The 13,888-nt window shown below is 50.3% G+C and overlaps 1 protein-coding gene across 1 annotated transcript in view; it reads left to right on the top strand.

The window, feature by feature from the left end:
• Window positions 1-13,888, top strand: part of PPP1CC (protein phosphatase 1 catalytic subunit gamma) — a 275,755-nt gene that overhangs the window by 94,358 nt on the left and 167,509 nt on the right. Inside the window, exon 3 of the mRNA XM_086943027.1 lies at window positions 6,379-6,609. Coding sequence (XP_086799153.1) covers window positions 6,379-6,609 — 231 coding nt within the window. The remainder of the gene's footprint in view (window positions 1-6,378; window positions 6,610-13,888) is intronic.

The following is a 13,888-nucleotide window of genomic DNA, read 5'->3' as shown; positions in this document are numbered from 1 at the left end:
GGCATCATGTAGCACGACGTTATGGTGAAGGCGAGCGCCCGGGTAGGGTCCTGGGCAACATATTTTCAGCGGCACCTACAACTACTTCACTACGACCACTCCACAGACTCCCGACCCCAACCACCTACAATGCATCCTTCTCAACACCCGCTCGGTCCACAGACACGCCATTGACCTATGGAATCTACTAGACACCATCTCTCCAGACGTCGCCTTCCTAACAGAAACATGGATGAACGCTTCCTCCGCCCCAGACATCACCATTGCCATCCCTGAAGACTATAAGATCACGCGCAAGGACCGTACCGGCCACACAGGAGGAGGAATTGCTATCGTCCATAAGAAATCAATCCGCATCTCAACCAGCTCTGACGCCAACCTCGCCAACTCCGAACACCTTCACTTCCAAATCCACATCGACCCCAAGACCACACTCAGAGGCACCCTCCTCTACAGACCACCAGGACCCCGCGCAAAATTCAGTGAAGACATCACGGACTTCATCACTCCACACGCGCTCCCCTCCAAAGATTACATCCTTCTGGGAGACCTCAACTTTCACCTTGATAAGATCAACGACCGCAACACCACCACCCTCTTAGACAACCTCGCCAACCTCGGACTTAAACAACTAGTCACCTCCCCCACCCACATCGCAGGTCACACACTCGACCCCATCTTCACCTCCAGCAATCGTGTCTCCTTCAGCCACACTACGGATCTCCTCTGGACTGACCACAGCTGTGTTCACTTCACCTACAACAAGCCGAAACCCACCAACCACCCCCAACCAACTCTGCAAAGAAACTGGAACAAAATCACCACCGACCAGATCTCCGCATCGCTCCTTCTAAACACCCCAGCCCACTCTTCTAACCCAAACCAAGCCACCGCCAACCTCACCCTATGGTTATCCAACACCGCCGACACCTTAGCACCACTGAAAAAACGTCAAAGCAAACCTGGCAGCAAGAAGGCCTCATGGTTCAACGATGATCTTAAGAAGTCCAAGAAACTCTGCCGCTCCCTTGAAAAGGCCTGGAAAAAAGACCCAACCACTAGCACCAAGGACGCCTTCAAAAACGCCACCCGCACTCACCACCAACTAATCCGAAAGGCCAAGAAAACAGCATTCAAGGATCGACTCGACGACAACGCCCACAACAGCAGGGAACTTTTCAACATCGTCAAGGAATTTTCCAATCCCTCGGCCAACTCCAACGACATCACCCCCTCTCAAGCCCTCTGCGACTCCCTAGCCTCATTCTTCCACAACAAGATTGCAGACATCCACAACCGCTTCGACAAACAACCCGGAGACCAACCCACCCAACCATTTGCTGAACATTCTCCCCCCGTGAACACCCTTAACGACTGGAATCCAATCTCCACTGAGGATACCATCCGCCTGATGAATTCCATCCACTCAGGATCCCCCACAGACCCATGTCCTCACCACATCTTCAACAAAGCAGACTCCGTCATAGCACCGCACCTCCGAGACGTCATCAACTGCTCCTTCAACTCCGCCACCTTCCCGGAAGACTGGAAACACGCTGAACTCACCGCCCTTCTGAAAAAACCCACAGCGGACCCCACCGAACTCAAAAATTACCGCCCCATTTCGCTCCTTCCATTCCCGGCCAAAGTCATCGAGAAAGCGGTCAACAACCAGCTCGCCGCTTTCCTCGAAGCCAACAAATCCCTCGACTCCTCACAATCTGGCTTCCGAGCAAAACACAGCACTGAGACCGCCCTCATCGCAGCAACAGACGACATTCGAACTCTACTGGACAATGGAGACACAGTCCCCCTCATCCTCCTCGACCTCTCTGCAGCATTCGACAGTCTGCCACAGCACCCTTTTACAACGCCTCAATAACATCGGAATACAAGGAAAAGCACTTGAATGGATCACCTCGTTCCTCACCGGAAGAACCCAGAGAGTCCGCCTTCCACCATTCAAGTCCGAAGCCACTGAAGTCATCTGTGGCGTACCACAAGGATCCTCACTCAGCCCCACCCTCTTCAACGTATACATGAGCCCCCCTCGCGGCCATCGCCCGCCAACACAACCTCAACATCATCTCTTACGCGGATGACACTCAACTAATCCTTTCTCTCACCAATGACCCCAGCACCGCCAAAACTAACCTACACGAAGGAATGAAAGAAGTTGCCGAATGGATGAAACAAAGCCGTCTGAAACTGAACTCAGACAAAACAGAAGTCCTCATCTTAGGTACATCCCCCTCTGCATGGGACGACTCTTGGTGGCCGGAAGCCCTTGGAAAAGCACCCATCCCGACTGACCACGCACGGAACCTAGGCGTCATCCTGGATTCTTCACTCTCAATGAACAGACAAGTCAGCGCCGTATCCTCATCCTGCTTCAACATTCTTCGCATGCTCAAAAAAACATTTCGCTGGATCCCCACCGAAACCAGGAAAACAGTCACCCACGCTCTGGTCACGAGCCGACTGGACTACGGAAACACCCTCTACGCAGGTACTACCGCTAAACTCCAGAAGAAACTCCAACGAATCCAAAACTCCTCAGCCAGGATCATATTAGACATCCCACGCAACGAACACATCTCTGGTCACCTGAAAGACCTCCACTGGCTACCCGTCAATAAGAGAATCACTTTCCGACTGCTAACCCACGCACACAAATCACTCTACGACATCGGACCGGAATGCCTCAACTCACGACTGTCCTTCTACACCCCCTCCCGCCAACTACGTTCTTCCAACCAAGCCCTCGCCACTGTACCTCGCATCAACAAGACCACCATGGGAGGCAGATCCTTCTCATACCTGGCTGCTAAAACATGGAACTCACTCCCCGCTCACCTTCGCCTTACCCAGAACCACCTAGCATTCAGAAAGCAACTTAAAACGTGGATATTTGACTAGTAATCCTCCTCCCCTTCCTAAGCGCCTTGAGACCCTCTGGGTATGTAGAGCGCTATATAAATTCTCTGACTTGACTTGACATTGCGTTGTCCTAGTCGTTCCACCTATATCATTTCTATGGTAAGACCCGATGGTTCCCCTTTACACTCCACCCTGGATGTCTGGGACCTATTTCTCTCCTATTAAGTCCCTTTAGCTCTCGACTGTCCGGTGATTTAAGCGACCAAGAGACTTATTTATCAGAGGTCGCTTTGGTTTATTTGGAGCGTTATATGCAGGAATTTCTTTTGACTCCTATCACCCCTGATAGTATTGTTGAGGCCATTGACGCCCTACGTGCCTCTTTAGCTCCTGGCCTCGACTGCTTCTCTTCCGACTTTTACACGGCATATAAAGACATCCTGGTGCCGCGCTTAGTTGAAGTCTATGCCGAGGCTCTTTGTCGGTATCCTCCCCCCTACGTTTCGGAAGGCAGTAATTCTTCTTTTGTCCAAACCCGGGAAGGACCCCAAGCTCTGTGGCTCTTACAGGCCACTATCCCTATTGAATCTGGACTATAAAATCCTGGCCAAGATCGTTGTCATTATTGATGGAATTCATTATTTCACTGGTGCAGTCTGGTTTTGTCCCTAATCGGTCCACCTCTCTCAACCTCCGGACATTATTTACTGTGCTGCACAGAATTGAGCCCTCTACCCCCGCTGCTGCTATCCTTCTCGACGCTTAAAAGGCATTGGACACTCTTGAATGGCCCTTTTTTCTTTCGGTCATACGTCGTATGGGCATGCCGAAGTGTTTTGTTGCTACAGTGGCTCTATTATATACTGAACCCACGGCTAGACTGCGCCTTTATGGCACTCTGTCTGATCCTTTCCCCTTGTTGCGTGGCACGAGGCAGGGCTGCTCCTTATCTACGCTTCTTTTCATTTTGGCCATGGACCCTTTAGCTCTGCAATTCCAAGAAAAACACCTACAACGCGGCTTGCAATTTCGTACCGGTCCTCTATTATCCATGTATGCCGATGACGCTGTTCTTTATGTCCGAATGCCCCATGTCAATCTATCCCCCTTAATTTTGGTAATTGTCCGGTTCGGAGGTTTTTCTGGACTCAGTATTAATTGGCATAAATCGGTTTTCCCCCTTATGGCAGGCAACACGGCCTGGCAGTGCGAGTTCCCATTGGAATGGTGCGATGACACGATTAAGTACCTCCGAGTCTACATTCATCTTGATACCGCCACTATGATCCGCCTTAATTACGGTAGAGCGATTAGCTCGTTAGAATATCAGGTTGCAAAATGGTTATGTCTACCTCTGTCCACGGCAGGTAGTCACCTTTATCAAAATGGTCGTTCTGCCCTGGTTTTTGTATCTCTTTAATAATAATATTCCCATTCCTCTCACCAAGGCCTATTTTTCGTAGCTTTGCTCCCTATTGTTATGCTTGGTATTGGTATGGGGGGACAAGACTCCCCAGGTCAGCTGGAAGATTCTTACTTTGCCACCAGACATAGGTGGGCTTGGTGTCCCGGATTTTTATTTGTATTTGGTGGCGCAGTGTTGCTACGCGTTTGCTTGGTTCCACCCGGATGCGCGCATTCCATATCTGAAGCCGGAGGCTGACCTTGTACTCCCGCGCCAGCTTCTTACAATACTTCCCTCGGGACCCACGGGATGTCCAGACAGTCTCTACCATGTGCTGGGCTTGGTACAGACTATGCAAACTCTTGGGGTTGGACTTATTATACTCCCCTGCCTTACCTTTGCCTAACACTTCCCTTGTCCTGATTACTGGGGAAACTTTGGTTAATCGCACTTTGGAGAAGTTCCAAGTGCACACGCTCGGGGACCTGTTCCCTGATGGGCATGCATTTTCAATGACGGAAGACGCTCGCTTTAGTGAGCGTTCATTTATTGACACATTTACCCTGACTCTGGTGTGAGCTCCTCTCAGGGCCAGGTTTCCATCCTTTTCCCGTTGCCCCTGAGGAAGCTCCTCCCCTTACGCTGCTGATTCAGAACCCGAATGGGGTGCATCTGATTTCCAAAATATCAGCAATGTGGTGCAATTAGGCACGTGGATTACTCCAGGGTTCGGGCGGCCTGGGAGGCTTACTTGGGCAAACCTATCGTAGACGACTAGTGGGAGCAGTGCTGCAGGGCCACCAGTGACGTCACAGGATGTATTTCACCCCCGCCCACTCCCATAGAATTGACAATTCCAGACCACACCGCTGTCATGCTTGTCACCCTTTGCGGACTTTGCACACCTTACTTGGACACGTCTTAAGATTAATCAGTACTGGACGAGTGTACACTCCACGTTGGGAGACCTATTGTCCATGCAACTTCTGCCTACTCCTGAGATTACAGTACTAGGCTATGTGGTTAACTTCCCTAGGAAAGTTCGTAAGCTGGCTGCACTGGGTTTCCTTTTGGCCAAACTGGAGATTGCACTGCTGTGAGGCAGTAGACGCGCCCCCACACTACACTCCTGGTTGAAAAGCCTTGCGTTCTGTAATGTCAATTGTGAGGAATTCAGCACTCTGCTCCCCAGCTCCTCCAGACCAATAGATATTTGGGGCCTATATAAGGACTACATTTCCTGGTGTAGGGCGGCACAGGACTCACAGGTGCTGGCCGGCATTACCCCTGAGGGTGTCTGTTAGATCCTCGCTGGCACTGGGATGGGATCTGCATAGGCTGTACTCTTCGTACCCCGTGGATGTTTTATGGTCTGAGTGGATTCCTTCCTCTGGCTCTTGGGCGACTTATGTTTTTTTTCTTGGTCTAATCATTGCACTATGCTCAGCTTTTGTCCTTAGGTGTGTTTGATGTTGTCTAACCACGATACATTACCCTCAGCTGTTCTGTTCCTTGGTTTTGATTTGATCTGCCATAATACCATTTCACAACTGCCGATTCATCCCACTGCATTGCATCATTGCTGTTTTTGTTTTTGTGCAAAACCGGAAAATAAAGTAAAAAAATAAACTCCAAATTGGATGTTCTGCGCTTCAGAATGCTTCAAAATTTTAAACATTTTTTTTGACTAATCAAGCAGATGTTACACTTGTTGGATATAGTAGGTGAATCTTTATCCATTCAAGCCGCCAACTGTTGTAACCAGTAAGTAAAGTTTAGTGTTCACTTTCAGTAACTTGCAGGGTACTGAAGTCTCTGCTGCAAACTCTTATTGGTGATATTATTTAAAAATGCACATCTTTGTGACAAAGCTATTTTTACTGGTATGATCAACAATACTGAATAGTGAGCACTGGATTTGTTTATTCTCATGAGCATCTTGCGCCTTCACAAATAAATGTTCATCTACAAATTGTAGATCAGTGGAACTACAGTTTCAGGTGCTTTTTGTCCAGACTTTTTTTTTTTTTATAAAAAGCAATTTGCCTGGTAGTGGTTTCCTCGTTAACAGTAAATTATTTTTCCACTTTCAGGTGATATTCATGGGCAGTATTATGACCTACTTAGGCTCTTCGAATATGGAGGTTTTCCACCGGAGAGCAACTACCTGTTCCTAGGAGACTATGTGGACAGAGGAAAGCAGTCTTTGGAAACCATCTGTCTTTTACTCGCATACAAAATTAAATATCCAGAGAACTTCTTCTTACTCAGAGGCAACCATGAATGTGCCAGCATCAATCGAATTTATGGGTTTTATGACGAATGTAAGTTATTAATTGTGTTCATTTGAGTTGCTTAAACAGTAAAGTGAATATTGAAATTAAAGTTGTCTTTGTGCAGTGGGGTTTGCAATGTCTGCATCTGGATATGGTGGGCTCTTCAGCGGTGGTACAATTTTTCATTTGCTAGAATACAAATTACTCTAAGGACTTGAAACGAATGTACAAATTGTCATGTGTGCATATATAAAATTCTCCATCGCCTCACAGAAAACAATGGCACTTCAGTTATAAAATGCATTTGTATTTTATTTCACACAACTGGCAGTAATCACTTTGCGTTTCGGTCCACCTTTGACCTTGTTCACGGGTAAATGCATAATTCTTTCACTCCATCTATACCCCCATTGTATCTTTCCCTTTCTGTTGCCTTTGCAGATTTACTGTTACAAAGCATGCTGGTGCTTATAGATGTTAGTGTTTGTTGCACTGCTAACCTTCCAATGGGAATTCATTTTATTTTCAAACTAAATTACGTGCGGATTAGTTTGGATGCCTGCTGTAGAGTGACATTAGCAGTCTATATGCCCTTATCTTTGAATGATGTAAAGCTTAGGCGTGTCCAGTATTTGCCTTGTTTAAGTGGTGTATTTACATATTGGCAGTTCTAAGGAGGCGGCGACAGAAAGGAAGGCAGCGTTAGACTTTCTTTATGCAATTGAGTGAGGTGGTGGTTCAGAAGCTTTTTGTGTGCTTTTAATCAGTTGGTTCTGGGTGCCTCCCTTTGAGATTGTGTTCTGAATGATGTGCATAAGGTTGTCGGTCTGAATTATTTGAGGTCTTTGGGAGCGCACAAATTGACTTAATCCAAAGTGTGCATAGTCTGTTATAGAGCTACCTCCTGTTACTAACTGATCTAAATCGAACTATCTGAGACATCTAGCTGCAGATTCCTTACCTTTGAACATCCATGAGTCAGGCTGGATCCTGCCAATTTTTGATAGCAGTACCCCTGTGTGCCAGTAGATGGTGTCGGACGATTCCGCATGACGGTCAAGTCTACATTGTCAATCTAACTGTCACTCTGGTGCGCTGACGTCGGAACTTTTCGTTCCGCGCCAGCTAGCGCAGATCTGAGAGCTTACCCCTTGTAATTTTTTTGACTGGCTTTTTCCGTCTTTGTCTAATCCTTTTGTTGTGTTGGATGTCGATCAAGAAGACAATGGGCAAGCTGTGTGGGATCTCTCACCGCGCAATGTTGGTCACGGACCCCAACCTAGTGTCTCTGGTACATGGAGCGTGACCATGAGTCATGCTCCGATCGCATGGCACTGTAGGCTTTGAGGGAGCAGACCCTAAACCTCCGTGACCTGGTGCCACGGGGTCCTACTCGTCAAAGAAGGTCTGGGCACTGCTCCGGAGGATCTAAGTCTCCTCGAAGTTGTGGCGGTCAGTAAGGCACCACAAGAAGTCAAAGTGTGCTTTGACTTCACCCCGTCCATCACGTGATTAGATGATTGAACGTCTGTGTTCAACGCCGTGCTTTGCAGAGCAGGTACCTCTATCAGCTCCGCGTTTCCCTCCCTTTCCTTAGCTGGGAGCGCCTCCCAAACTAATTTTGATGCAGTGTGTGCCATGTTTGGGTGGCCTGACTGAGCCTGCAGGCTCAAGGGCATGTAGACAAATGAGCCTTTGGCTCCTGCACTACAGCCTCCTACTGGACTGGCACCAGTAGTCCATGAGCGACCTTTCCCATCATTGTGTCCGGTGCAGAGGTCCTCTGCATCACTGGCGGTTCCCCTCCAGTTGCCATTCTGGACTACACTGAGCCGGTCAGGCATTCGCCAACATCAGTGCTGTAAGTCTCCATGCCGTTCATCCTACCCTATTCTGCAAGGCTATGTATGCGGAAGGATTGGAAGGGAGAAGGATCACTTGGAAATCCCACAACCTCAGGATATGGACTGGTATGACTAACTGGGGGATGCCAGTGGTCTGGACAACCCCTAGCTTCTGGCATGCTGTCTCCCCTAACCTGGCTACAAGGAGGGGGGCATCATCTGCAATGGTGGTGCATGGGGCTGTGGAGGTCTTGGACCTGCAGCTTCCTTCGGTGGTAGGCAAGACTAACCTCTTGACAGAGGTCCTGCAGCCTCATGTCTCCACTGCCAAACCCTTGCTGCCTTTCAACTAGGCCTTGATGGACGTTTTGGGTACCTGATTCAAGCCCAGCAAAGGGGCTTCTGTGAGCAGAACGATTGCCCAACACCATTGTCCTGCACCGGGCGACCCAGCTTTTCTCATCACCCACAAAGTTTGGAGGTCCAAGCTTCCACTTCCCATGGCCCATTGCCTTCCGCACCACCAGACAGGTAATCCAAAAAGACTGGAAAGCTTTGACGAGTTTTCTTTTCCACAAGTGCCAATATTCCAATTCAATGTGCTGCCAGGAGTCTCTTAAATTGTGTGGGAGAGTAGATCTCGGTCCTCCTCAGACTGGAGAGATGCTGCGAAGTTTGCCATCCGCTGTGGCTAGGACACAACAAACGCCAGGCAGTGATTTCCTAGACATTGGCCATACAACCAGCCTGGCAGAGGACGTCTAGATTTTCAGGGTATGTCCAGGCTAATCTTCTAGACATGCCCATAGATGACTGTTGAATCATGCATGTCCAGTTAGTGGCAGGCTATAACATCCCCCTCCACCACTGACGCGGCATCACCTTGGACAGGTGGCTGTTGCAAATAGTCCTGGGCTACTCCCTCCCCTCTCTTTGAGACTACTCCATCTACGCTTCCAGAGTACAATCAGCTGACTGCTTACTCCGTGAGAAAGTCAAGACTCTATTGGCCAAACCTGCTATAGATGGGGTTCCTGGACCAAAAATAGGCTGTTTTGGTTCCTGCTATTTTCCTGTTCCGAAGGATGGCCTTCATACTATTAGCTGACTTGGAGCCCTCCTCTACTTCCTAATGATGCTCAGGTCCTGTCCGCACTGGACCCAGGAGACTGGATCGTAGTGTTGGACTTGTAGTACGTCTATTTCCATATTCCAGTTCTGCCTGCTCGTCATTGCTTCCTGCAGTTTACGATGCACCATGAGCACTTTGTTTTCTGTGCTCTTCTTTGACCTCACCAGCGCCTCTCAGGTGTTCACAGATGGGCTGTTACAGCTGCCATCGCCTTTGTGAAGATTGAAGTTTTGCAGCGTGAATCTTTCTGGATTCACTATGCTGTGCATATTCCGCGGTCTTGTGGTTGGGTCCGGATTCGTAGTCTTTTCTTTGTTTTTTTTTTGTAGCCCTTGTGGGCGTCGGCGTCACACCTCCTCGGGTGCATTTCCGGTGACGTCGGCATGCTTCCTGCGGAAGCTCCCACTCTTGGGCGCCATCTTCAGATTCTTTTTTCCGCGGTCTGGTCTGGATCGTTCCTGTTGGGCTCCAGACATTTTTGGAGAAAGTACTGAAAGAGTGGAAGTTGGAGGAGATATTGGAAGAAGACGACTAAGGAAGACTTCACAGAACATTGACGAGGAGAAAAGGTGAAAACCTCGAACTTCGACGATCGTCGACGTCCACGCGGTCAGGGAGGCCTGAAAGCACGAGGATGGACAACACGCCGTTCAAGTTCTGCCCGAACTGCAGACACAAGTACGCGCAGAAAGACCAGCACCCGGTTTGCAACCTTTGCCTACCGGTAGAACACAGAAGCAAGGACTGCAACGCCTGCGCCGTCTTCGCCCAGAAGACCCTTCGTGTGAGGAAGAGACAGAGGGTAGCACACGCCACCCTCTAAGGAAAATCCCCGACGCCATCGCTGTACGAGCTGGGGATGTCCTCTGAGGAGGACGACAACGCTGCCGCCGAAGACGACAGCTACACGGTCGTAGAGACCGATTACAAGAAGACGCCTGATAAGGTAGGAGACTCGACGTCCCACAAGAGCACGAGAGACTGAGTCTCGAAAGAACGAGGCCAAGAGCCCGAAGGCGCCGACGCAGCGACATCTGCTGTCTGCGACCACAAGCAGGCCCAGCGGATCCTCGGAGAAGGAGTCCCTGGCGCCGAAAGCTGTTGACCAGCAGAAAGCGTTGAAGATCGTCGCCGAAAGGGACCGATCGACGTCGAGGGAGAAAGACCCTAAAGCCTAGGCACCGTCCAAGGACCCGAAAGCCAGTTCGACGTCCAAGCCGTCGACGCCGAAAATCTCGCCGCCGAACCAGGCGACGGAGAGAGGCCGAACGTTCCGAAGCCGAAAACTCGGCCGAGATGGAAAGGAAGAGACGTCGGCTAGAAGCCGAAATGGCAAGCCTCTTGCAGCGGAGAAAGGATGTCGCCACCGAGATGAGTGCCTTCACGATTCCACACAAGACCAAGCACGCCGTGCTAGATCTGGTCGAGGAGGAAGAACATGTCGACGACCATGTGCCTAGCGACGAGATGGTCGACTACCAGGAAGGTGAAGAGAATCCCTACGAGGATTACATCTATGAGGACGATGAGGGCAATAGGTTGGACGCCGAGTCGGCCACCTCCGACCCACGCGAGGAGGATTACCTAGACGTCGACACTGAGCTCGGAAGAGGCGGTCGACTCATACCCCTCGAGATCCTTGCCGCCGGACGACATCGGGGCATACAACTCGGCGATACAATCTGCCGCAACTGCATTCAAGCTAAAGCTCGACGAGGAAATGCAGAAAGCAGACTTCCTGCTAGAGACATTGTTCCCAACACAAACAAGAAGCCAGTTCCTGCCAATGCTTGAGAGCGTCTTGGCTCAGGGAAAGGAAGCGTTCAAAGAGCCCGCAACATGCAAGGCGGTAACTCCCAGAACAGAGAAAAAATACAAACACTCCTCGAAGGACCCGGCCTACATTCGAGGCGAGGTCTCCGCCGACTCCATTATCACGGCCACAGCTAGGCAGAGGGCGAGCGTATCCACTACCTCGGGCCCACCACCGGATAAGGAGAGCAAGAGGATGGATCTGGTGGGGAGAATGATCGAGCGAAATGCCACGACCCACTGGCGCATGGCTAATTCCAACGCCCTATTAAACAGGCACATGTATCAGGTCATGGAGGGGCTGGGACAGTTGGTGAAGGACCTACCCCAGGATGCCAGGCAGAAGGCCAAAAAATTGATCGAAGAAGTGAAGAACGCGGCGAATTCTTGCCTTAAAACGGCCCTGGACGGGGCAGACACCGCCAGCAGGCTCATGATGATGGGTGTCACGGAAAGGAGATACGCCTGGCTCAGGATCTCAGGGTTCAAACCAGAGGTACAACACAGCATCCTGAACACACCGTTCAACGGCGAAACGCTTTTCGGAGCAACAGTTGACGAGAAACTATGCCAACTCAAAAAAGATAACGAGACGGCAAGATCCATGGGGGCATTGCAGTTCAGAGGCAACAGGAGAGGCACCCCGGCACGGAGGCCCGGCGGGAGAGGTGGAAAGCAGCCAGGTACATCGCACCAGGCCTTCCAGCAGACGCACCAGGCAGATTCGCAGGCTCAGCAAGGTCACCAGAAGCAGACCTGGCAGTACCAGCCAAGAGGTCAGTCATTTCGAGGGAGGAATGGACGTGGCCAGAATAGAAGAGGGGGGCAGCAGCCCACCTCAAAGTGACTTCAGAGACCTCCGGGTGCCCGACCACAGAAAAGATCCCAGGGGGCACCACGTACGAAGGGGTCAGGACAATCTAAACGCCTACGACCACATGACACCAGTGGGAGGAAGATTAAAGTTCTATCTCCAAGAATGGAGAGATCACATCAGACAAATGGATCCTAAACATCATCCAATTTGGATACTGCTTGGAGTTGGAGAGAAAGCCAACAAACAGAAAACCAAGGGGAAAGCCACCAGCAAGAGAACAGCTGGCGAGGCTTCAGGAAGAAGTGCAAGAACTTCTACAAAAACAGGCCATAGAAAGAGTTCCCTTCAGGGAAAGGAACAAGGGAATATACTCAACGTACTTCCTAGTACCAAAGGTCGACGACCAGATGAGACCCATCCTAGACCTAAGGTTCCTCAACAAATTCATAAGAACACAAAAGTTCCAAATGACCTCCCTGCAGAAGGTGCTGCCACAATTGCAGGTCTGAGACTTCATGGTCACGATAGACCTCAAGGACGCCTACATACACATACCGATTAACGAGAAGCACAAGCATATGCTCAGGTTCGCAATCGGAGGGGGCCACTATCAGTTCACAACGCTGGCCTTCGGACTGAAATCAGCACCAAGGGTATTCACGAAGTGCCTCGCGGCAGTCGCAGCGCACTTACGAAGACATGGGATACACGTATATCCTTACCTGGACGACTGGCTGGTGAAAGCAAACTCGTACCAGAAGTGCAAGCAGCATGCACATACAGTGACGAGCACACTCATAAACCTGGGGTTCTCCGTCCATTGGAAGAAATCATCAATGGAGCCGGAGCAAGTGAATATCTTCCTGGGGGCAGAGATCAACACTTTACAGGGCAAAGTGTTCCCCAGCGAGAAGAGAGCAAGGGCACTGGTCAAGGAAACTCGCCTCTACCGGAAGGGACAAGCTCGGACAGTGAGGACTGCAAGCAAGATCATGGGGATGATGGCATCGTGCATCCACCTAGTGCCGAATGTGCGACTCCACATGAGACCCATGCAAGAATGGCTCCAGGAACAATGGTCACAGGCTTCTGGCAGTTGGGAGGATCTTGTGGTGGTGACGCACGCAGTGCAGAAGGAGATGACATGGTGGACCTTGGAGAACTTAACAAGGGGACAGCCTCGAACACTCCCAACTCCGACAGTGACCATCACCACGGACGCATCCCTGAAGGGATGGGGCGCTCACATGGAGGAACTCAAAGTGAGGGGTCTTTGGACGCCCGCAGATGCGACAAAGCACATCAATTACCTCGAATTGAAGACAATCTTCCTTGCACTGAAAGCCTTCCAGACAAGACTGTACAGGCAAAGGGTGTTGCTACAGACAGACAACACCATGGCGATGTTCTACATCAACAAACAGGGTAGAACAGTCGACAACGCTTTCGACACTGGCGCAGGAGATATGGAGGTGGGCCATCCCTCTCCAGATAGACCTGCTAGCCATACACCTACCAGGGAAGGAACATTCAGGCAGACTGGCTGAGCAGACAGACCTCGGCATCCCACGAGTGGGAGCTCAATGCTCAGGAGACGAGGAGGCTGTTCAACAGGTGGGGAACGCAATCAGTGGACCTGTTTGGAACACGCCAGAATGCGAAATGCCGAAACTTCGCATCCAGACAACACGAAGAAGGGTCCCTTGGGAATGCCCTATGGAT

Source organism: Lissotriton vulgaris, chromosome 11 (assembly GCF_964263255.1).
Source record: "Lissotriton vulgaris chromosome 11, aLisVul1.2, whole genome shotgun sequence".
Lineage (NCBI taxonomy): Eukaryota > Metazoa > Chordata > Amphibia > Caudata > Salamandridae > Lissotriton > Lissotriton vulgaris.
Note: the sequence above shows the minus strand (reverse complement) of the source record. Positions and strands in the feature narration are given on the sequence as shown.